We start from the raw sequence: 22,870 nt of genomic DNA, 5'->3' as shown, positions 1-22,870 counted from the left end.
AGCAGAGATGCTCTCGGGACAGGCTTTGGTACATTGTCTCCATCACGCAAGCAGCCTTACAGATCAATTGTCTAAGCACAGCACCCTGATGTGTCAGGGTCCCTTGCTCCTTTTTGGGGCTAATTCAAACACTCTTTGCATCAGTCACTTGGGAGTCTTTCAATAATTTCAGTATATATTGCACCCTTTATGCAAGTCACTGTCTTGCCTGTTCTGCTGCAGGAACATTTATCAGCAACTAGATATCTTACACCCACCATCAGTGAACCATTCTACAAATTCTGATCCAGGTTAAAATAACTTAAGAGTTTGCAAACGTAACCTATAAACATATACTGCAGCTGTTATGTGATGTTCTGGATTTACTTTATAAGCAGAACACTCTGTTCTTAAGCCTATTACTGCAGATAAATGGCAGCTTTAATGTATTAAGAGAGGAAATCTTTAACAGAAGTTAGCAGCAGCATTCTGAGTAGTTGATTCTCAAGACATCACTCAAGATGTGTTTAGTTAATAAGAACTCTGCAAATGATTATTTTTTACAGAAATCCTTGAAGATGAGGGGGAATTAGCCAACTCCACCCTAGCAGCTCTGGAAGCTACACAAATAAAGAAGGAGACAATTGATATAGGTAGGTCAGGACTTTGTCATGATAGTTTTAACAGGACATTCTACTTTACTGGCATTGCAGATTCCAAAGGTTCATATGTTATTCCAGCAAATTACACTTGTTCTACCTCTAGGTTATGATAAATTATGGGTTTTGTTTGATTTCATAGTGCAGAAATGTATGAACACTTATTTCCCCTTCCCATAATTATAACAAAATCTTATTTTCCCAGACAACATGCTCCTTTTTATGATGAGTATGAGTAGTCTGCAACTGATTGTGACACAACTATGGTTTCTCTTACACAGTTGCTAGAGGATAAAATGGAAAGGTAAATGGCTGTCTCAGAAAATCAGAATATTTTATACATTGTCTGTATTTTCAAAATACTTAATGACTGCATTTAGTATCAGATGATTTACTAGCAAGCAATTTCCATATATATATTCTGAACTATTTTAAATATAAAACTGAAATCAGCACCTCAGCAATATGTAGAAGTCATATATTCAATGATAAGTGATCAGGAGAAGATTTGTTTAAAATGTTAAAATTTAACATTAGAACACAGTAGGGAGATTAATATTCTGGAATAAATGAGCATAAGACCATAGATGATCATGAAAAAATGACATCAGAGGAAATAATGATAGCATTGAAATAGAGTGGCCTGACACCCTGGATCAAAATATTCACTACAGTAATGCTGTTTGTACGCAGAAGTTAATAGAAAAAAACCCCAATTTTAGTGATTGTGTGAACAGCAATTCTTTGGCCTTTGACACTGAAAGTTTCTACCATAAGAATATTTCTATTGTATGCATCAGGCATATTCCAGGCAAGAGCTTCCTTTTCAACAATAATGTTATCTGTAGTTTGGATGTTGAGACATCCTATGCTAGACACCCTTTACAACTGTTTGCATTGGCTGATCTTGATCGTGAAAGACAACTAACTGTAGTGACTGTGACACTGAGGACAACATCAGAGCAATGCCATCATAACAATGACACACAGGAACACAAGTGACACTGAGGATAAAGTAAATCTGTGACCCTGAATGTTGAGACATAGCAAGGTCACATGAATGCAGAGTGAAGAATAAAATGTCATGCAGCTCAACTGACTGCCTCATACATAGGAACTCCTTATCATGTAATATCCAACTGAACACAGTAATCATGCAAGTCAGCACTACACAAGTGCCACTGTCAAAGACAAGAAGAGACCAGAGAGCCAGTATGTTTGAGAGAATGAGCACAGAAATGGAAGCCATGGGGAGGGTGGTTAACAGTTTGAAAAAAAAAGGAATCTCTCAGGAGCCTAGGAGTAGACCTACAGCTCTGTTTTAGCCCATTTCCAACAGCTGCAAGTGTTAAGGAAGATGCAAGAATTTTCTCAAGAGTTATAGGGTGCCTGTTTATGAGAAAACCCACTTTTTTCTAGTATCCCAAGTAAATCACATACACATGCTGATGAGAGTACGATTTCCAAGTTTTCCACAGGTACAAAATATATGCTTGTACACAGCTTATGAAAAACAAGTGCTTGCCAAATGACTGAAAACAAGTTATAGAGCAAATATGAATTCCAAGTACTAGTTTGTGCATATATTGGCAACTACCATTATAGAAAGCACATCAAATGAACATGCTTATTTACAAAGAATCTTTATTTCTGACAGAGACTAAGCACTCAGCTGTTCAAAACATAAAAGGAATATTTATTTCTGCTCTTTACTAAAACTGGTATTGAACATAATTAGTCTATGACATCCCCTAGCAAACAATCAGAACGAATCTTTCTCTTCCTCCCAATCCAAAATGTAAGTCCACACAAAACTGAACTTCAGCCTCAGAATAGTTCAAGCATGAGCAAATGAACATAGAATCAGCAAAGCAGGGTTTTGATGTTCATAGACAATTTCAATAATTTCTCAGTAGGCAACAATGAAGTTGCAAATAAAAAGAGACTTCAGGGCATTGGAACAACTGGTTAAAGGATCGAGAGCACAAGTAGCCTTCTCTTCTTCCAGTTGCAAAGAATGATGTGGGAAAAAGTCAGGAAGAGCCAGCAGATCACTATCTGTCTCCAAGCTTGGTGACACTGGGAAAATACTGGAATTTTCAATCATGGTTCCATGACACCAGACTTGTTGGCACCTATCTCAAAGGGGGGAAAGGGATCTTAACACAGAAGTTAGCAGAACTCGTTGAAAGAGCTTTAAACTAAATTTGCAGGTGGGAAGAGATAACACCAGACTTTAACTGGAGAGCCTGGGGGCAACATGCCAATGTTTGAGGGGTGGGAGGAGTAGTGTTCTAGAGAGGTCCTTTGATCTGCTGTCTTAGTAGTCAGGGAATGGAGATCAGCAAAGACATACAGGGGTTATTGATGTGTTAGAAACCACAGAAGCACCTGAGAATGACCATGTAGAAATTAGAGCTTTTCACTCCCAAAAGATGGTGGGGCCAAAAGCCCAGCTGTTATTCATCCACACCAGTGCAGACAGCATGGGCAACAAACAGGACAAGCTGGAAGCCATTGTGTAGCAGGAAAACTGTATCAGTTTCCATCTTGAAGACACAGAGGGATGACTTGCACAGCTGGAGTGCTGCAATGGATGGGTATAAACTGCAGAAGGGAGAGGCAAGAAAGGAGAGACTGTGGGGTACTCTGTAGGTTAGAGAGTGTTTTGAAAGTCTAGAGCTCATGATGGTGACAAACAGGGTTGAGGATGTATGGGTAAGAATCAGGAGAAGGCAACAAGGCAGGTATCCTAGTGGGAGTCTGTGTTTGACCACCCAACCTAGGCAAAGAGGCAGCTGAAATATTTCACAAGCAGCTGGGAGAAGTCTCACAGTCACTGCCCCTTGGGGGGGACTTCAGCTGACCAGCTGTCTGCTGGAAATACAACACAGCAAAGGACACAGCCTAGGAAGGTTCCTGGAGTGTGTGGCTGACAACTCCTGACACAGCTGGTGAAGGAGCCAGCTAGGGGAGGTACCCACTGGACCTGGTGTTTGTGAATAGAGGTGGTGGCTGGAGCCTCTTGGCAATAGCAGTCACAAAATGGCAGTGTTTTCAGTTCTTGGTGAAGTAAGGAGGGAGCTCAGCAGAACTGTCACCTTAGACTTGAGCAGTGGTGGAATCAGTGTCCCTGGAGGGATTTAAATGACATGTAGACGTGGCACTTAAGGATGTGGTTTATTGGTGGACTTGGCAATATTAAGTCCATCCTAAATGATCAGTGCTTCCATCCTCAATGATTCAATGATTCTGTGATTCTTCAAGTCTATAACCTAATGGGTTAGACTGAGGGCTTAGGACACGTTAAGGTGGAAAGAGGTGTTTCCTATAGAGGATGACAATAATGCTAGCAATTTATTTGTCTAAATCCAAGTCTGTTTAAAACTGTGTGTTTCTATAGATGATGATTCTATAAGCACTACCTCAGAAGACAGATCTTGTACGCCAGTAGCAAAACAGATGGTTGGAACAGGTGAGTAATAATTTTCATGCATTTATTATGAAATAAATCACATTGTATTTTCAGTACCAAAGCTGGAGCAATCACATCTCTACTGTAAACACAGCTCAACTTTTCTGCTTCTGATTCCATTCTAGCTTTATTAAACTTAAATATTTGTTTCATAGATCTTTTCCTTTCATGAGCAAAATTTGTATTAATACTGTAGTTCAATTTTGCCTTCTATACATAATCTAATGAGCAGTATCTGCCTACTTCTGATTATTTTCAAGTCTGAAGATTTTTTTTCTTCTGTTGAATCCCAAGCAGCCTTTTCATTTGCACATTGCCATTTTAATTTGAAATTAAAATGGCAATGTGCACTTCTCACCAATGCTGAGATCTTTAAAGCTTCATGATTACTGCTTTTCTACATGTAACACTTGGATACATCTGTCTTTAATTTCACAACAACAGTGGCACAATTATAGCGACAAAATGTTGAATTTTAGATGCCTTGGAGAAACAAGAGATTCCACTTGCTACATATTTTGCATACTTAAGAGAAAACAATTGTGTATGGATATTAAAATTATAAAATATTTAAAAATATAAAGATATAAAAGATTAAAATATATAAAATATTAATCATTAGCTGATTATCAGTTGCAATTATGCTTTCATATTTATATTTAGCATGCATTTATAGCATTTACAGTGAAGTTTTTTTTATGTATATTTTCAGACAATCACATTCCCTTGGAAGAAGCACAAAATCACTTTAAAGTTATAACAGTTAATGATACTGGAGCAGGAAAACACTGGAGTGATAATGAAGTTAGGGCTCTGATAAACATATGGTCAGATGAAAAGATACAACAAATGCTTGAAGGGGCCACAAGAAATAAAGAAATATTTGAGGAAATTGCCAGAAGATTAATGAAACGTGGTATAGACAGAGACTGGAAACAATGTCGCACAAAGTACAAGAACCTAAAATACGAATACCGTGCACTGCAGAAAGAAAATGAGCATCTTGGAAATCCCAGAAGAAAAATGAGATTTTATGATGAAGTTGACTGTATCTTAAGAAGGCAGCCCCTGGGAACCTCAGGCTGGGGATGTGAAAGCTCAAGTCTCCTATCAGGTACTAAAAACTTCAGTGATGAGGTAAAGTGCTTCAAGTGAACTTTCTGTTCACTTGAAATCGCCTGTTTGAGCCATGCTGTAGGTGTGAAATGTGTGGCCAGAAATGGAGGGGGAAAATAACTGGGGAAGCTCTATCTGCATGGTCACATGGTGAACACTCAGGAAACTCAGGTGGTCTATGGAGACATGTAGAAGTGAGAATATTAGCAAAAAGTGAAAGCACTGAAGTGTTCAGTGTTATTGGAGAACCTGCTTTTGAAAGCCTAAGTGACATACAGTGAAATGGTGCTAGAACACAGGGCAGGTTTTAGAGGTCATACAGCAGGCACCTAATGTCTGATGGATAGACAGCTGCAAGCTCGTACTGTTTGGAACTGCAGAAATGAGTAGCAATCAAGCCAAGTGCAAGGACTCCAAAAACCTCAAGGTATATTAATTCAATACACACCACAGTGGAGAGAGAGAAAAATCCAGGACAGTGATTATTTGAGTGCTTGTAATAATTGTATTAATTTTGCTAAAGCAGATTCAGTTTTCACAATAGAGTTTGCCTCTATCTTCATATCAAAAATCCTCTGATCTAGGAACCACACAGCTAATCTTGTGTCTGCTGTAAAGATTCTTGTGACTGGTCAACTGCTTCAGACCTCAGGGGCACCTGCCCCTGGCTCCAGGCAGATTAGGTGCTCTCATAGAAGAAGTAACTGAACCTCTGCAACCTAGGGTTCAGTGACTTAAGGTAAAGCAGACCTAGTTGTGATTGTTCTCAATATGTTAAATAGTTTGCAACAGCACAAATGTTAGCTGAGGACTTGAACCATTTCTGCAGCAAAGGCCAGGTGGACGGCTTGAGCAGAAACTGCTGGAACCAGCCTTAAGCCAGCCCTAATGTGGCATCCAAGGGCACCACCCAGTAGTGCATTAGTTGCAGCTAGAATGACAGCCATAAAGCTGTGGGATGACAGTTCTCCCCTGCCTCAGTCTTGTGCTAGATCACATTCTCAAGACATGTATTTTCTTCCAAATACAGAAACTGAATATATTGCTGCTTGTTTCTACTCTCCATGAATGGGATATGTCAACACCAACAACCAACCTGGCTGTTTTACATTTTAGCATGCTGGAAAAGGACTGTGTAATCTGTGAATGCTGATGCAGTGGCCAGTAAAACAATAATCTTTCAGAAAAGAAGCTTCAGTTATTAATCTGCTTGAGGCATCTGCGAAATAAATGTGTCTTGTCCTAGGGTATTTGCTTTTGTAATATAAAACCTTTTGGTGTGTGACTGACTGACTGTGCCTTGAGAATCTTGACAAAAGGCTTAGTCACCTTGTTCTTCTCTTCTAAGTTTCAGTGGGAGATGCTACAGCAAACACGGGATCTTTGAGTACCAAGAGAAAAACATGGAATGATGGTAAGAGCCCCTGACTTCTAAAAGTATCTATACACTGATGTTGAATTGGATGACAGATATATATCCAGTATTCAAACAGTTAAAAAAACCATAATCCTAGAACTTAACACCAAGCTCCAAATCAACATTCTCCTCTCACCCATAACAATCAGCAAAAGAAGAGTTCTGATAAAAATGTAGGCTTAAGGAAAATTGCAATTTATTTATTTCAGTCCTCATCCCTGGCATAAATGAGGTAAACATCAGGAAAAACTTACTTGATTTATAAGAATCATATGCAAAGAAAATATAGTATTTAAAAAACAAGATGTCTCAATTATGTTGCTTAAGGGAAAGTAGGGACAGGCAGTCATGGATGTGATTTCCTCATATTACACTACTGGGTCTGTAAACCTGTCTAATGTTTTGTACACAAGAAAACAGGTTAAGACAGCTGTGTCAAAGACAAGATAGAATAGAGAACCAAGGAGAGAGAAAAATGATGAGAAGGATAGAAATATGTGGCATGTGATCTGATATGGGGAAGGCAGCAGCTTATTTTTCTTCCTGCAAAACTGACAGGCCCTAAATAAAATCAAACAATGGGGAACAAAATTTTAGTTTTAAGGAGCTCACCACTATTTTTAATACTAAAATGATATCTACAAAGAGATGATGAGAAATGATCTGAACATTATGTTTTTTAATTCAACCCATTCAGTTCGCCACCACAAACTGTACTAACTCTGTATTTAATCACTCTGTGTGATTGAATAGACTTTCATTTATTGCCTATTATGTAAGTACCTCTTGGAGAGGGCTGTAGCTAGGCAAAACTGGAAGTGTGAGATATAGTGATTTTTACAGGGTCTGCTGCATTCCTACTCTCCATTATACAATGATCCCTTATACAACACCAGGCAGTGCCTGCCAAAAGAGCAGATCAGAAGAACAGCTTTAGGAAAATCCAGCATGTGCTAAACTTCAGTGTCAGCAGTTCATTGACTTGTGCACTCTAACCACGTACTTTGCTTTTGTCCACAGAGGTGTCACCTGTTCCACTTAAGAAAAGTGCTTCTGAAAACACCATACTCCACTTCCAAAAACTATTAACAGAGAGAGTGCACACAGTAACAGAAGGCAAAAAGTTACTGTTTGAAAGGCTTTGTAAGCAGGAAGAAATGCAAGACCTCAACAGAACACAGGTGTATACTGATCCATCAGCCATACAACAGGTTGGTTTCATGAAAACTTTCTATGAAATTAACATGCAAATAGATTCTGTCAGGTAGTATGAAATGAAGTACTTAAGGGTAGGTTACCCAGATGAGTACATGCTTGCTTCCCTTTAATATAGTCACCTTCAATCATTTACACTAAAGCAAGGTGTGAGTTTCCATCATAATCCTTTACTATGACCTTTTAGTGGTGATGTCAGTTAGTCAAATAAAAAATATGACCTCTGCCTATATATCTTGGTTCACCTACATGCCACAATTAACAGCCTTAATTGAAAGAAAGTACACAGAATTGATGCCTACTTTAACTCATCAAAGAAAACATGTACAGTTGAAATTTCATCCCATTATTTCCAATTACCTTATCCATGGTCCTCCTAACAAGTTAGTCCTCTGCAATGAACCAAACAGTTGAAGCCAAAGGAGAACTTTTTGGTTAGGCAGGGCTGATGGGGAAAATACAACTCTTAATTCCTTAACCAGCATTTACCCTGGGTCAAGGTACTGGGCAATTTACTCGGCATGGGGTCACTTAATGCCCAGTAACCCACAGAAAACACAGAAAAAAGACAGGGAACAATGACATGCATGACATGCTAAGAGACAAATGCCATATCATAACTGTTATTCTGCAAAATCCTACTAGCCACTGCTTCATTTTGTGGTTGTGTAAGTACTTTATGGTCTGTATTACATTTGCAGGGTTTTTCTTTCAGTGTATTCCAGCAAAACAACTTTCTGGATCTCAGTCATGTTTGGGCATAGATCTACACAGCCCGGCCAAAGCCAGGTCAGTTCTGGGCACATACAAAGGCACAGCTCAAGTCAAACAGTCAAGTCCTTATTGCAGCAGCAACAGCCACCAGGTTTATTTACACACAGAGGCCTAAAATTCCATCTAAGTCTCTCTTAATAAAATTTTACATAAAAATATTACTGGATAGAATGTATTATTTCCTGCTCTATGCTTAATTATTGCCTAGTCAATTCTTTTATGAGAGACATTATGAAGGCAAATATTTTCCACCAATGTGGATTTAATCTGCCATTTGACTAGCATTTTTAAAACAATTCTGAAAAGTCAGGAGAGAGATCCCTAGAAAATAATAGTTTTTTGATAATGTTAATTTATACATGGATACACAGTTTTTTCAGTGTATGCTTATCTACCACTTTTCACATTTTATACTGATTTCTTGGTATAAACCTTCTTTGGTTTGTAATACTGTCACTGAAACTATAACTTCCAACAATACTAGTACCATCATTGGTTTAAAAATCTTTCTTCTCTCTCTCTTTACAATGGGTTGGTTCAGAGGTACATCCTTGGACTTGCATTGTATTACTTGCATTCAGAAGTGTTGTCTTTGGAAGGAGGACAAGGTTTGCCCCTGCTATCACAGCAGTCAGGTATCCCTACAGAACATGCTGAGTCAGCTGAAGGCCTCACCATTCCCACACTACTAAAACCACAGGTCACTCCTTCCACATGTGAAGCAAAAAAATGTGTGACCCAACCATAATTTGCACCAGTACATTTAAAAGTTTAGTTCAATTAAATTATGATTTAAATTATTTGCAGTAACTGTACTGAAAATAATATGGGTAACTTACATGTTTTGGTCTACCTTCTCTCTTTCATGAATGCAAGGCTGAACTTGACTTGATAACTCATTCCAACAAGATTCCCCTTTCTCCATGCTACTCTGAGTAATCCAGTTCTTGCTGGATGCCCTATAAACCAGTTCATCTCACTAACATCAAACAAGACTAGCCCATCTAGTAAGAGAAGACCCTAAATGTTTTTTCTGTGTGAGTTGAAGTAGCTCAGCAAGTTTCCAGATGTTCCAGGAATAACTCTGAACAGCTGAAAAGTTATTTTTGTTGCAGTGTGCCTCTCCTTTTAGAAGAAATACTAACTTGAGGGAAGCAGTTAGCACTGCAGAGACGACAAACTCCACTTTAAATTCTGCATGATGCACAAAGATCCAAATCTTTCCAAACCTTGCTGTCATTCAGTACAATGACTCAAACAAACCCTTTATATCTCCTTCCAGAAGATAAAATATAAAGACTTTTAATTCATTAAAATCAGCAGACTTTTTAAGAATATATATCTGTTTTTAAATGCTGATTTTCAGGTGAGAACAACACAAAAGCCCTGAGGAAAACGACTCACTGAATTCTTAGCAGGTCAGAGCAGAAAATTGCAGAGCACACTTGCAGTCTACTTGGAAATGGTTCATGTCAACACTAGGTGGTAGACATGAAGCAAGAACTGACAGAAAAAAGAACACAAGTGTGTTTACTTTCAAAGTAAAGGGTTTTTTCCCTCAGAAAACTTTCCAGAGAGCAGGATTTAACTGACAAACAAAGGTTCAAAGAAGATAGACTTCTCTTTGTGTGGGATTCCTCTTCTATTCTGCTTTGTGACTGCAAGGCATAGCTTGCTTGTTGTTAATGTTTTGTCAGAAAGGTGTCTTCTGCCCTGCTGTTCATTTACTGTTGATCAAAGATGAAAAGAGATGTCAGATGCCAGATGGGGCATTTGCATCATCTGATATTTGTGTGCTACTCCCATTTAGAGAGATAACAACTGATTTACTTGAGACAGATAAAGTGATATCAAGACAACCTTTCTTCACTGTGGTTGTAGTTACAATTCCACATAACTTTTTGCTTAGAGACAAAATTACCAGGAATGGTGACATTTAGAATTCTGGTTGTCTAGAGCTATGATCTGTCTCCTTTGGATAGCATCCCCAGGGTAGTAATAACAGGCTAAATAGAATGTTGCTAGGCCAAAGGATTTCTCAAAACAGTCCCTTCAGAAATATTATTAGTTAATCTAACTCATCCTTCCAGTGTATTTTTATATCCACTTAAGCTTTTGCTGTGGCTTTTGCTGTGGCTCTTCTGTCTGTGATCACAGCTTTACATTTATTACAGCCACAAAATATTTAGTCCAGACACACTTATGGACCAGTGACATGGAATGTGGGCCACCATCTAACATGTGCTAAATGGTTATGGGTAGGGAACTACCATAGGATTGCAGTGGTTTGGGAGAAGAGCCTTTCTTAGACATAGATCCTCAACAGAAAGGCCAGACCAAGTCAACATGTCCATGTAACTGATCTTGGGAATCTTAATATAAATTAGATAATGAAAATGTTTCAGCTTAATAATCAAAACCAAGTAATGATGGCAAGAGCATCAATCCTATAAATAACAGATTTTTGGTCTTCTCCTTCCTCAAATATCTGCATTACTGCCAGAGGGCCATTAAGATTAGTGTGAGGGCAAATATGTCTCCTCCCCAGTTTGCAAATGGCAATACTGAAATTTTTCAGTTGTAGCAGATAAATGGAACTATTACCACTCTGACTTACATTAGAAAGCTTCATTCTTCTCTAAAACACACTTATTCAGTAAGATGAATGGGTCACTTTATACATCTTTTAATAGGACTGTTGGAAGGTCCTCTGCATGCCCTTTTACATTATTTGAGAAACTGTTTGGGCCAAAGGCTTTGAGAATGAGCTTCAGAAAGCAGAAATGCTTGCACTGATGGTGGATCAACAAGACTATCTGCATCATTGGCTTTAAAGACTCTGCCTACAGTCATCCTCTGTTTCTGACACAGCTAGGGCTCCTTTGTGTTGGCACAAGCATCCATATGGCCAAGTGTCTACCCAACTGACAGAATTGATTTAAATTACAACTAACCTAATAAAAAGCCCCTTCAAACAACCCTGCTTTTTTTCTTAATGGGAATGGTAATGTGGCAGATAGTGAAGCCAGTAGAGTTTATATGAACTCAACTACCCAGTGATAACACAGGTTGCTGCATACAACCCTCCCTCCATGCATGAGGCTCAAATTTAAGGTATGGGCAGACAAGCCAACTAAGCAATCCTGTGAAAATTACTGGAGAATGTATATGGATGACTTACCTACAGTCAAAGTACAGAAGAATGAGCAGTCTCACCCCAGCCCTCTAGCTAGGCTAATGTTATGCAAAGTCTGTTGGCCACAATAAACATAACAGCTGCCTCAGAAATGTCCTCTGGTATCTCATGTTTTGCACTATTTCCCTCCTGTTTTTCCCACTCTTTATAACATTATCTCGTTCCAGCTGGTTACTCCACATTCAGAGATAAAAGCTTAGACTGAACTACATTTTGTGACATGTACATTGAAAAGACCTCAACTTGGTTAGAATGAAATCTGGCTTCTCTTCACTTTCCCAAAAATGAGTGTGCAGGAACCTGAGCCCTGCAGGATGTTATGTAAAACAACCTAGCAGATGGAAGAGCTCACCCAGCAAAAAGGCCTTTCTTGTCCTCTCTTCTTGCAGGAGCAAACTTTGCAGAATGTAATTAAGCCAGGTTGCCATCACCTGCAGCACGGCCTAAACAACGGCCTAAAACTTGAACCAAGACAGAACTGAAAGAAGGGTTTTTGCATCTACATTCTGTGTCTAAAAGTACTCAGGGATGTTTTACCAGCACATAGAGCATGAATGTTATCGTAAAATAGCACACAGACTCAATCACTGGCTAGGCAAACCTTGTACCCTGCATATTCCATAGGGAATTTACAAAGAAATATGATTAATTACAAAATTTGGTATTTAGATAGTTAGGACATTTGACTCTGCACTTCTTGCACCTGGGAATGAGGGATATGTTGAATTCATAAAGTGTTCTTGAGATGAAAGGAAAAGATAAATACCTTACATAGCAAATTATTAGGATCATTACCTGTAGTATATCTGAGCTCCTCCGAAAATTCTCATCCAAATACTATTGCAATTTTAAGATTTTTGAATGAAAGATTTACAGTGTAAATCACAATACCAATGGCTTGCTAAATAGCCTTTAAAAAAAAAAACCTATCTTGTAGCCAAAATGTATATAAAATGTAGATTAACACTTTGATTATGCTATATTGAATGTAGGTATTTGGAAGGATGGCTAATGGGAAGCAACCAGTGACTTTACTAGATTGAAATAGAAGTGTCTTAACTTACATTGGTGATTATCTGGGTTCTGTTATAATGGACAGTAACAGGAAAGGTACCAAAAAACGCACTAGCCAAGCCTCCACTGATAACGAGTTCCATACACAGGCCCAGCTGAGACAAGGGATATTTCCTGACTTAATGGCACTTCCACCTTCATAGAAGATAGCTTTTAGGGACTTTTTCTAAAAATGAGTACAAAGCTGGTACACTCCGGTTTCAGTACACAGTATTACTGCCAAAAATATTCTTCAGAGAATTTTGCAAAAAGTTAACAGAAATCACACTTCCTCGAAGATTAACTTTGCAAATTTGTCCTGGTCAAGGACTCAAATGACGTCTAATAGATTTGTAATTCAGAGTAACTCCTCCCTCCCTCACCACCCCCAAGAAAATTCTCTCCTTACCAACATACTCTGATTTGATTTTGGCATGCTGTCAGTGGATTTTGCAGTGACTCTGTTCCCTGGCTTACAAAATGCAGAGATTATTTAGACCATCCACTTTTAAGCCTTGTTAATGTTGATGCCAGAGTAACATGATTTGCTTGAGCAGAATTAAGTTAATGAGCATTCACTGCTAAAATTCACTACTGTAAAGTGTTACCAAGGTGTCAAGTTAAATTGATAAAATGTTTTAAGTGTGTTGAAGGCCTTGATTAGACTGAGAGTAAGAATATACCAGTTTTTGTTTTAATTCACAGCTCACTGTTATAACGTTAAAGCCAATAAAATGCTCTAACTTCTGCTACAAAGGAGTGAGAATTTAAGCCTCAACAACTAGCAGTTGCTTCTTAATTACTGAAAAAAATGCAACCCCAAACAACTTTTAAAGTTGTTTCTGCTAATGTCACAATAGTGAAACTACAAGTATCTTTTATCTTTGATTATGAGCCTACTTGTGGGCTCTCGAACTTTGCTTACATATACACATCAATTTTTAATGCAGAACAGTTTCAGTGAGTGAAGCCGCAAGCACTGCTCATACACACCACTGAACACATGCTTAAATATTTTGGTTGCTTGACGCAGCATACAGTTTCAAGTTTTCAGCTGCAAACATCCACAGTGAAGAAAATCTCTTCAATGCCACAGTAATAAAAATTATCAACTTATTCTTGGCCATTTATCAGAAACAGCCAAGTCCTTCATCTTGCTGCAACCAGCTGTATCAGAACACAAAGAATTTATGCTGCATGTTTTTGTGGCCTCTAACAAATACTCTGGATTTTTATATATACAGGTAAGATTTCAAAGATTAGAAATTATAACATGTTCTCCTCTTTGTGGCCCAGGCATCTCAGAAATGCAGCTTGATACAATGCCATATACTTTAATATTCTGAATTTTAAAATCCAAGACAAATCACGGACCAAATTCTGTAATTTGGTTTATTGCACAGGACTAATCTGAATATAGAAGAACATGCTTATATCAAAGGGCAGCAATCATTACATGAATATCCTTACTAATTTGAAGGTGATGTCTAAGGACTGTATTTTCTAGTGGCCAGTCAAATTTCTGTTAGTCACTCAGGCCTGACTTGGACAGCCCATTAATATTTACTATAATCTTTTCATATTTATTTCTTTTTAAAGGCCTATGGTTAAGAGACATGTCTTTGTTTTTAACTTTAAAACCATGGGCCTAATGCAGTTTACTGATCCAGTTAATGCTACACTTTAACTCTGGTTTTCAAGAGACATTCCAAAATTTAAAAAGAAAAATAGCTGTTATGTTATTACTTCCTGATCAGGATGCCAGCTCTTCTACCATTGTAATAGTAAAAAATGCAAAGAGAGAAACATTAGCAAAGAAAATAGGAACATTAACATCTCAGCTATTGAACAGAACTTTACTGAGTGCTTGCAAAGGTATACCTAATGGAACAGACTGTTTCACTTTTACAGGTGCAATGTTTATGCCTTTAGGAAAGCATCATTTAAAAATTTTGACCATTACTGAGTTAGATCAGAATCAGAGGTAGTGCATTATGCCTCTAGGTGTGTAGCTTCCTGTAGAATTTGTGAATGAATGATGGATCATGGTATAAATATTGGTGTGTACAGTTGTGTCCTCCACAAGGGGATACCTGATATTAAAAAGATCAAGCAAATTAAATATATTTGTCAAGTGCCCATCAAAGAAAACAAAAAAAACAAGCAAAGCTATTTCAACTATTGAAAAGTTGAAATTAGGTTGCAATGAAAATTGAGATAATAAGATGCAAAATAATGAAAATACCTCAATCCCACCTAAAATACTCCAGGTCTACCAGTGTAACTGCAAGCACAGACAAGGTAAGATTATTTCCAACCTCTTCAGAGAAAATCAATGCAAGCTAAAATGAGACTATTGTTTCATTTTACATGAAAACCATGGGGGGTTTGAAACTTCGGCTGTATCACTCCAAATATAAACATTTTTGGTGGACACTGGCAAAATATATATACCTGTAGTTGAAAGAGAATTATTAGCATATGAGAGTCAGTAGGAATGCAGTATTTTACCAGGAAAAGTATATGAAACTCTATTGTAATAAACAGAAAATGTCCACGTAAACAATCTCCTATTGTTGGTCCAAAACCAACCATTTGCATGTCTGTGACCTGAGAAATACAAAGAATGTATTTTATCTATTCAGTGCATGTGTACTTACCCGTGCCCAGGTTACCTAGGTAGCCCACCTACCTAGACTGTCAGGAGTGTGTTTACTGAGCACACTTTTTCCAGCTGTGGAATCAAGCACAGCAAACAGGCTCAGCATGTACCACTGAACGATCTCGTGCTTGCCTAGCTGTGCATGTGCTCCCACAAGGACGATATACCTTTTTGGCACCACTGAAAAAATGATTTGTATATGTCAGTCCATAACATTATTATTTTGAATACCAACCAGATGGAAGCAGAACCCAAACTTCATTTTGTAGCTCTGCATCCACATGGATGACAGTGTATCAGGTCTGTTGTACACTGCCGTAGACACGTCAGATAGAAGTTTTATTGTATCGTGATGATGAATCTAAACCACTACCACTAGTAAGAGCCTAAAAACGCTTAAGAACTGCTCAGTTTCGGTAGCCTCGGATTGTGTGACTTACACTTTAAGGTGAGCATCTTGAGAATAACGGCCGGGCCTCCCGCTCGGGGCGGCTGGGACGGGGCGGCGGGTGCATTCCGCTGTGCGGGGCTCACTCCCGCCGCCCGAGGCTCAGCCCCGCCGCCCGGGACGCGGCCATGCCGCGGGCTCCGCGCAGGGACGCGCGAACGCCCGGGCCGGTGTCGCGGGCCCGGTAGCGAGAGCGGGTGCGACTCAGGCGAGATGCAGCCGAGGTCCAAAGGCGTTCGACAGCTCTCCTTCGGCGGGACCGGCTCGGGAGGCAGGGGGCGGAGGGGTCCTCCTTGCCCTTCGCCTCCGGGATGCTGCCGGGGCTCCCCGCCGGGGCGGAGCGGAAGGGACCGGTCGGAGCGTCCCGCTCCCCTCCCAGAGCGCTCCCGCCGCCCGAGACCTGAGGCCCGGCAGGCTGCACGTGCCGCCGCACGGCCCCGAGCAGCCGCCGCGGCCCGCTCCGACACCGAGCCGCGTCCGGGCACATCTGGCCCCCGCGCCCCTCTTACCTGTGCTGCAGCCCCACCAGTCCCAGCGTGATTACATGGGGCACGTCCAGCTCCGTGGGCCACGCGCCGGAGGCGATGCAGCCGAACACGCCGCACTCCTCTCGGATGCCCAGCTCCTCCAGCTCCATGGCGCGGGCAGCACGTGGTGGTGCGGCGGCCCCGCTCCAGCTCCCGGTCCCGGTCCCGCTCCAGCGGCTCCCGCGCGCTGCTGCCGGCGGCGCGCTCAGCCCACAACGCCGCTCCGCCCGGGGATCCCGGTGGCCCGCCGGGCGCCTCCCGCCTCATTTACATACGGGGGGGGCGACACCGCACCCCCGGCCCGCTCCGCCGCCTCGCCCGGCCCCGCCTCCCCTAGATTCCACTCTGCCCGCCACGCCTCGGGGCGCCCCAGGCCCAGGGGATGTTTGCCCGCGGGGTGAGGGTGCGGGGCGCCGGGGCCCGGGCGCGGCGTGGCGCCGGCATTGGCCGGGCAGAGGGCCGGGGCCGTGTTTGCACTGGACGGGGTCGAGGGGGTGATGCTGCCGTCCGGGGTTCGGTCGGGGGGCTCGGCGGGGCCGCCCCGCGGCGTAGGGCGGCGATTGGCGGGCGGCGTGGCGGCCCGCTGCCCGGGCTGCCCGCCCCTTCCGCCGGCCCCTTCTTACCTCGGCGGCCGAGCCCCGCGGCGTGCGCTCAGGCTCTCTCCTGTGCTCTAGGTGCCCGCGCCCGCTCCCGCCGCAGCCATGGCCCCCGCAGCATCAGGTAACCGGGCGGCCGTCGGGGGTGGGTCGGTCGGTCGGTCGGTCGGAGGTTCCGCTCTCGGGGGGTCTGTCCCCGCTCAGCGGCTTGGGGTATAGGTGCCTGAGAACCAACTTTTTCCCGGAGTGTTTTTAAATTGCTTTGGGTTTTTAATTTTTATTTTTCAGTGTGTAGTCGCTCGTACGCGAGGGTGGGCACGGCTGCAGGGGAGGTGGCGGGGGCAGCTCCAAGTGCAGGATGCGGGGCGACAGCCGCCCTGCGCTGCTCCTGCGGCGGAGCTCCGGGAGTGCCCCAAAGTTTGAAGAAAAAGAAAAGAAAAGCAGCGGGGCTCTCGGCCGCCGCGCTCAGGCGGCAGCTCCCGGCTGCCCGGGGCGGTGGGGGCGGCCGGGGCACCGCCGGAGCGGGCCAGCTGCGGCTGGCGCGGCCCCGTGATGTCGGGAGCACCGGGCGGGAGCCTTGAGCGCGGCTTTCGGCCTCGCTGCCGGGGGGAACGTGGCCAGAGTGGGTCGGGGCTCGGGGAGCTCCTCGTGGTCGGGGTGGCTCTGCGTGCGGAAGTAAACAAGTCTTTGCGATGCAAAAATGACTTTTTTTTGTGTGTTTTGTTTTTTTGTTCTTCTAGACCTGAAGCTTGGCAAAAAAGTTAATGAAGGTAAAACGAAAGAAGTGTACGAGCTGCCAGATATCCCGGGATGTGTTCTCATGCAGTCAAAAGACCAAATAACGGCGGGAAACGCAGCCAGGAAAGACCGAATGGAAGGGAAGGCTGCCATTTCCAACACAACGACGAGCTGTGTGTTTCAGCTGCTTCAGGAAGCTGGTCAGTATTTAAAAGGCAGAGTGTGTATGCTTGCATGTTACAGACATTATTACGAAACAGTATTGTTTTATAAAAGAGTTTAACCTGCCCTGAGGCTTTTGTGTTTTTTTAGTCTCTTTTTTATTAGCCTTTAATTATGCTTTTCTCTCTGGTACTTTAGAGCTGGGTGACTGACTTGTTCATTTGGAACACGAGAGTATCTGCAGTAATCTATTGCAGATAACTGCAGTAGTTTCTCCTGCTTGTTTGGACACGCCTCTAATCCCCCTCCCCTCTGCTTTTGTCAGGTCTTCCATACCCTACACCTCCTTACCTGTAACTCTGGGCTGGATGCATCTGCCTTGCTTTACTACATCTGCATGCATAGAACACTTCTAGTTAGTGGTACTACCACACTATGTCTAGGCATTGTGAAATCTGTGTATGTAAGCTGAAACATAAAATCAGAGTGTCTTTCCCCCCCCCTCAGTTGTGTGTTATAGCAGCATAAACTTTCTGTAAGCTTTGCACATAACACTTGCAAGGACCACATTGCAAAATACATTTATCAGTCTGTATTGAGTATATCAGGAGCTTAATCTTTACTTTAAAAGATTCAAACTCCCTGATGCTAGCAGTGAGTTTTATAGAGTCCATAACTTAAGTCACTCAAGTAAGTCTAGCACCCCACTTCCAAAAATGGAGCCAGTAGCTGTGCTTTGAGAAAGCATTTTAGAGTGTCTTTGAGTAGTTGGCAAGTTGCAAAGAGGAATTCATGCTGGTGGTGAGTCTGCTAACAGTATTAGAATGCAGGCACTACTAAGCTTAGCTAAGATTGCTTATAACTGTGTGCTCCGTGTGCTTTGAAACATTCACACCAAGAATGCTTCAGGCACCAGCTGAGTTACTCTAGAATTTGTAGTATCTGTTACAAGGTGTGGTGATAGCTAACTGTGAAGTCCTAGCATGGTTTGTATGGGGAAGAGAAAGATGGTTTCTCTAGAGTTATAACTTTGTCACAGCCCATATTTTAAGAACTACTCACACAGAAATGCATACCAAGTAATTCAGTGTAATCCTAAGTCACAGGCTTTCTTGGGAAGCCTGTTGTGTATACACTACTAAGAAGCCTCCTAGGTATTTGATTATTTTTGCGGTTGATTAAAACTTCTAATTTTCATTTCAAAGCAATTAGGGAGATGTTTTGCCCAATTCTTGAATGGTGATAGTTAAGATAACAGTCAAAATACTTCATATCCTACAGATGTGCACTTTTAACATAAAGAAGCCATTCTGTTGACCTCTCAAAAACCCATGAGTGGCTCGTACTCATAACTTCCACAGGTGCCATGGAAAAACATGCAGAGTAAACTGCAGCTGCATTTTAAAGCAACAAAAGAACTTTAAGGCTCTTCTCCAGTTTCCTTCTTTCAGTGGTGTAGATGCAGATAGTGGGAATGCCTTGTTGTAGAGAGTGTTTGCTTGTCTGCCTTGCGCAATTCTTCTTTACCTGCTCTTTCAGAGGTGATGATTTACGAAGTTCTGTTAAAGTTTCTCTCCCTTTTAGAATAGAGCTAATGTCAGCCTAGCAAAAGCACACATCTGCACTGATTAAAAATGTCAGTGAACCAATCAGGGTCCTTAATGTGCATTTGATTATTTCAGTTGTTCTGCCTTTGAAGGAAATGCTCTGAACTTTGAAGAGTCTGTGTTCATATTTTAAGACCTTTTTGTTTCTTCCTTTATGGTTCTGGAAGTGGAATGGAGTAGAGCTGCTTGGTTTGACTGAGTGCAGCTCCTTTGCCTTCTGTTCCTGGCAGATGCTGACTGTGCTTGGCAGTTGTCGTGCCCTGGTCAGGTGTGCAGCACAGAGTCCCCAGGCAGGGGGACTGCAGAGCTGCTTTGTGGCAAAAACCAGGCCTTTTTAAGCAGTTAGCCCATTACCAGCTACACAGTTTTAAATCATAGCAAACATTATTCAACCAACCACCATAACCCATGATGTGAACACATGGGTTATAGAATTTGTTTTTCTACCTCTAACTCAGCTGAGACATATTCCCATAGTCCTTTTCTACTTAGCCAAAGTAACAGGCCTGAGCCATGATTTTACAAGGACTTCCTTCTGTAGGGTTTTACCTATCTGTAGCACTCAGGGAGAAAGGTGGGACTTTCCTCAAGAGTGAAATTGAAAAAAGAGCCATTTTGCACTTAGGGTGCTGATCTGCATCTTGGCTGTCCCTGTTTAATATGTAGTCCATCATCTTACAATTTTGTAAGAAGGTTAACTTGTGGCAGCAGGTTTGAGGGCACATGATTCTTAATCTGTCTTTTGCCTAATAAATCACCAAGATCTAGTGTCCTAAATAACTTAGTTTGTGATGAAAGGGAGGACAAAGCCATTCTCTCTGCCCCATCTGCTTTTATTAAGCAAAGTAGTAAAGACTGCTGTGCTCTGTTACTCCTTTGAAAGGCTCCAATTACTGTTCAATCTATAATGAATCTTTCACCAGAGAACATGGTTGGGTACTTGGTTGCTGCTAATTATTTTTTTTAAACAAACAAAAACATTGTGAAGGATAGATTTAATTTTTAAGGCTCTGTGAACAAAATGATAAAAATAGGATTTCTGAGTTACAAGTTATTTTTGTTAATGACTTGTGGAAGATACTTGTCTTTTGCAAGGCTGGAGTGGGCTTAAAATACCATGAAAAGATTTAGTGTGTCCCTTAAGTCAAGGGAAGGACAAGATTCAGATGTACTTAAAATTAAAGATGTTTGTGACTACTGTTTTAGCTGTGGAGTGTGTTTACTAATGGAACTAAGCTGCTATCTTTTTATTTAGGCATCAAAACAGCTTTTGTCAGGAAACAGAGTGACACAGCATTCATAGCAGCTCACTGTGAAATGATCCCAATTGAATGGGTATGCAGAAGAATTGCTACTGGCTCCTTCCTCAAGAGAAACCCTGGTGTCAAAGAAGGATATAAGTTTTATCCACCCAAAATTGAGATGTTTTTCAAGGTAAGTTTCCTTTCCTGTGATGTTAATCAAACTTAAGCAGAGCTAAAATTCTGTATTATCTCCTTTAAAATGCTGACAGATAAAGCAAGTAGTGCTAGTGTCTGACCAATCCTCTTACTCTCAGTAGTTTTGCCATTCTAATGTTTTCTTGCATTCTTATCCAAAAGCTGTTTTGTCCCGAGTCCAATCAAAGAATAACAAACCAAGCTGTACTGAAAATCAGAAAAATGTAGGTATAAGGGCTTTTTAGGCATAAGCTTAATACATCAGCTGAAACAGATGTGCTGATATATTTGAAGAAATTAAACAGTGGTTGTATGGTGAGGGTAAGTAGCTAGCTAGTCCTTTAAGATTCTGAACTCCTTTGGGAATGTGTGCTTAAAGATTTATCTGGTGAACTATAATCTAAAGTGTTTGTGGTGTACCCTGTTACTCTTAAAGATGGTCAGGTGTTACAGCAAGTGTTTTCAATGTTACTGTCATTATTTTAATGCTAATCGTAAAATACTAGTTTGAAGCCTGTATTTGTTACTTAGGAAAAAACACAAAACCTTGTATCTTTTAATGGCTATTTTTCTCCTATAGCAAGCTTAAATTGCATCATGTATTTGTTCTGGTTTTCTTAACAGGATGATGCTAATAATGATCCCCAGTGGTCTGAAGAGCAAATAATCGAAGCAAAATTCTGTTTTGCTGGACTTACAATTGGCCAGACTGAAGTGGACATTATGTCTCGTTCCACTCAAGCCATTTTTGAGATCCTGGAAAAAGCATGGCAGCCCCAAAACTGCACTCTTGTAGACCTGAAGGTAGAAGAATCTAATTTCTTGTGATCCTGGTTTTGACAGGAAAAACATCTCTGTATAATTACTAAAATAGGATTCTTACTGTCTTTTTAGATTGAATTTGGTGTTAATGTGCTGACAAAAGAAATTGTTCTTGCTGATGTTATCGACAATGATTCATGGAGACTGTGGCCAGCAGGAGACAGAAGCCAGCAAAAGGACAAACAGGTGGTGCTTTAATCTTTACCTTCCAAGTGAGCAGGGGAGAAGAATGAAGAAAGTAAAGCCTACAGTTTACCATTTGCTTTTGGAGTGGCTTTTTCTAGGTGGTCCTACCTTGTTACAAAGTAGTTTGTATGGTCCCTTGTTGTCCAAACCTGTTCTCATTAAATAATTTATCTGGTTTATGGTAGGAAAAAGTCCTCTCTCTGTATATCTTCAGCTGGAATACCCAAAAGCACTATTAACTGGAGCTGTCATACTGAAGTGTAGGGTTTCCAGGAGGTGATGAGGATTTCTGACTTGCACATATAATAAAATAGTTGATAACAGATAGGTGGGAAGAATAGAAGCTTTGGTTTCCAGGTCTGCCTCCAAGTTTCTCAGTTTATTCAGAGATTAATTATTATTATCCTCTACTAGTAGAGATCTGGTGATACTTAAGAGGGAACTGCAGTGAGGATGCTTTCCTTTGTTATTTATTTTGGTTAACCATGAATTCAATAATGTTGCCTCCAAAAGTGTTGCAATAGCCTGTGCCCACATGAGGCCTGCAAGCAAGTTTAAATATAGGACAAGTTCTGTTTCAAACTTACAGCATTTATACTTCACAAATATCTCTGAATTACCAGATGACTAGTTATGAAGGAGCTGGTTTGGGAATGCTGCTGCCAGGAGTTTGTCATGGTTGAGACAACATGTGAGAGACCCTGTGAGAGAAAGTGTTGTAGGCCATGGGGGAAGATTTCAAAGCGTACCTGGGAGGAGCAGTATTAATTTTAAAATGGGAAGAAAAACTGCTCTGTTG

At 41.2% G+C, this 22,870-nt stretch overlaps 2 protein-coding genes across 9 annotated transcripts in view; one reads left to right on the top strand and one right to left on the bottom strand.

The window, feature by feature from the left end:
- Nucleotides 1–16,634, bottom strand: part of PPAT (phosphoribosyl pyrophosphate amidotransferase) — a 43,211-nt gene extending 26,577 nt beyond the window's left edge. The window contains exon 1 of the mRNA XM_054633444.2: nt 16,504–16,634. Coding sequence (XP_054489419.1) covers nt 16,504–16,631 — 128 coding nt within the window. The 5' untranslated portion in view covers nt 16,632–16,634. The remainder of the gene's footprint in view (nt 1–16,503) is intronic.
- The window catches only part of PAICS (phosphoribosylaminoimidazole carboxylase and phosphoribosylaminoimidazolesuccinocarboxamide synthase), a 41,386-nt gene that overhangs the window by 14,128 nt on the left and 4,388 nt on the right, over nt 1–22,870 (top strand). For 4 of the 8 annotated variants that reach the window (XM_077177501.1, XM_077177499.1, XM_054633443.2 and 1 more), the window contains 10 exons: nt 546–632; nt 4,042–4,113; nt 4,826–5,227; nt 6,578–6,643; nt 7,667–7,857; nt 17,196–17,241; nt 17,858–18,055; nt 20,880–21,058; nt 21,688–21,867; nt 21,958–22,071. In XM_077177501.1, coding sequence (XP_077033616.1) covers nt 546–632; nt 4,042–4,113; nt 4,826–5,227; nt 6,578–6,643; nt 7,667–7,857; nt 17,196–17,241; nt 17,858–18,055; nt 20,880–21,058; nt 21,688–21,867; nt 21,958–22,071 — 1,535 coding nt within the window. Of the gene's footprint in view, nt 1–545; nt 633–4,041; nt 4,114–4,825; nt 5,228–6,577; nt 6,644–7,666; nt 7,858–16,837; nt 16,919–17,195; nt 17,242–17,575; nt 17,740–17,857; nt 18,056–20,879; nt 21,059–21,687; nt 21,868–21,957; nt 22,072–22,870 lie in introns of those variants that run through there. The other 4 variants (XM_077177500.1, XM_077177502.1, XM_077177505.1 and 1 more) reach the window with 3 other exon arrangements.

This window comes from Agelaius phoeniceus, chromosome 4, assembly GCF_051311805.1.
Source record: "Agelaius phoeniceus isolate bAgePho1 chromosome 4, bAgePho1.hap1, whole genome shotgun sequence".
NCBI classification, from domain to species: domain Eukaryota; kingdom Metazoa; phylum Chordata; class Aves; order Passeriformes; family Icteridae; genus Agelaius; species Agelaius phoeniceus.
This window is presented reverse-complemented; position numbering and strand designations above follow the sequence as displayed.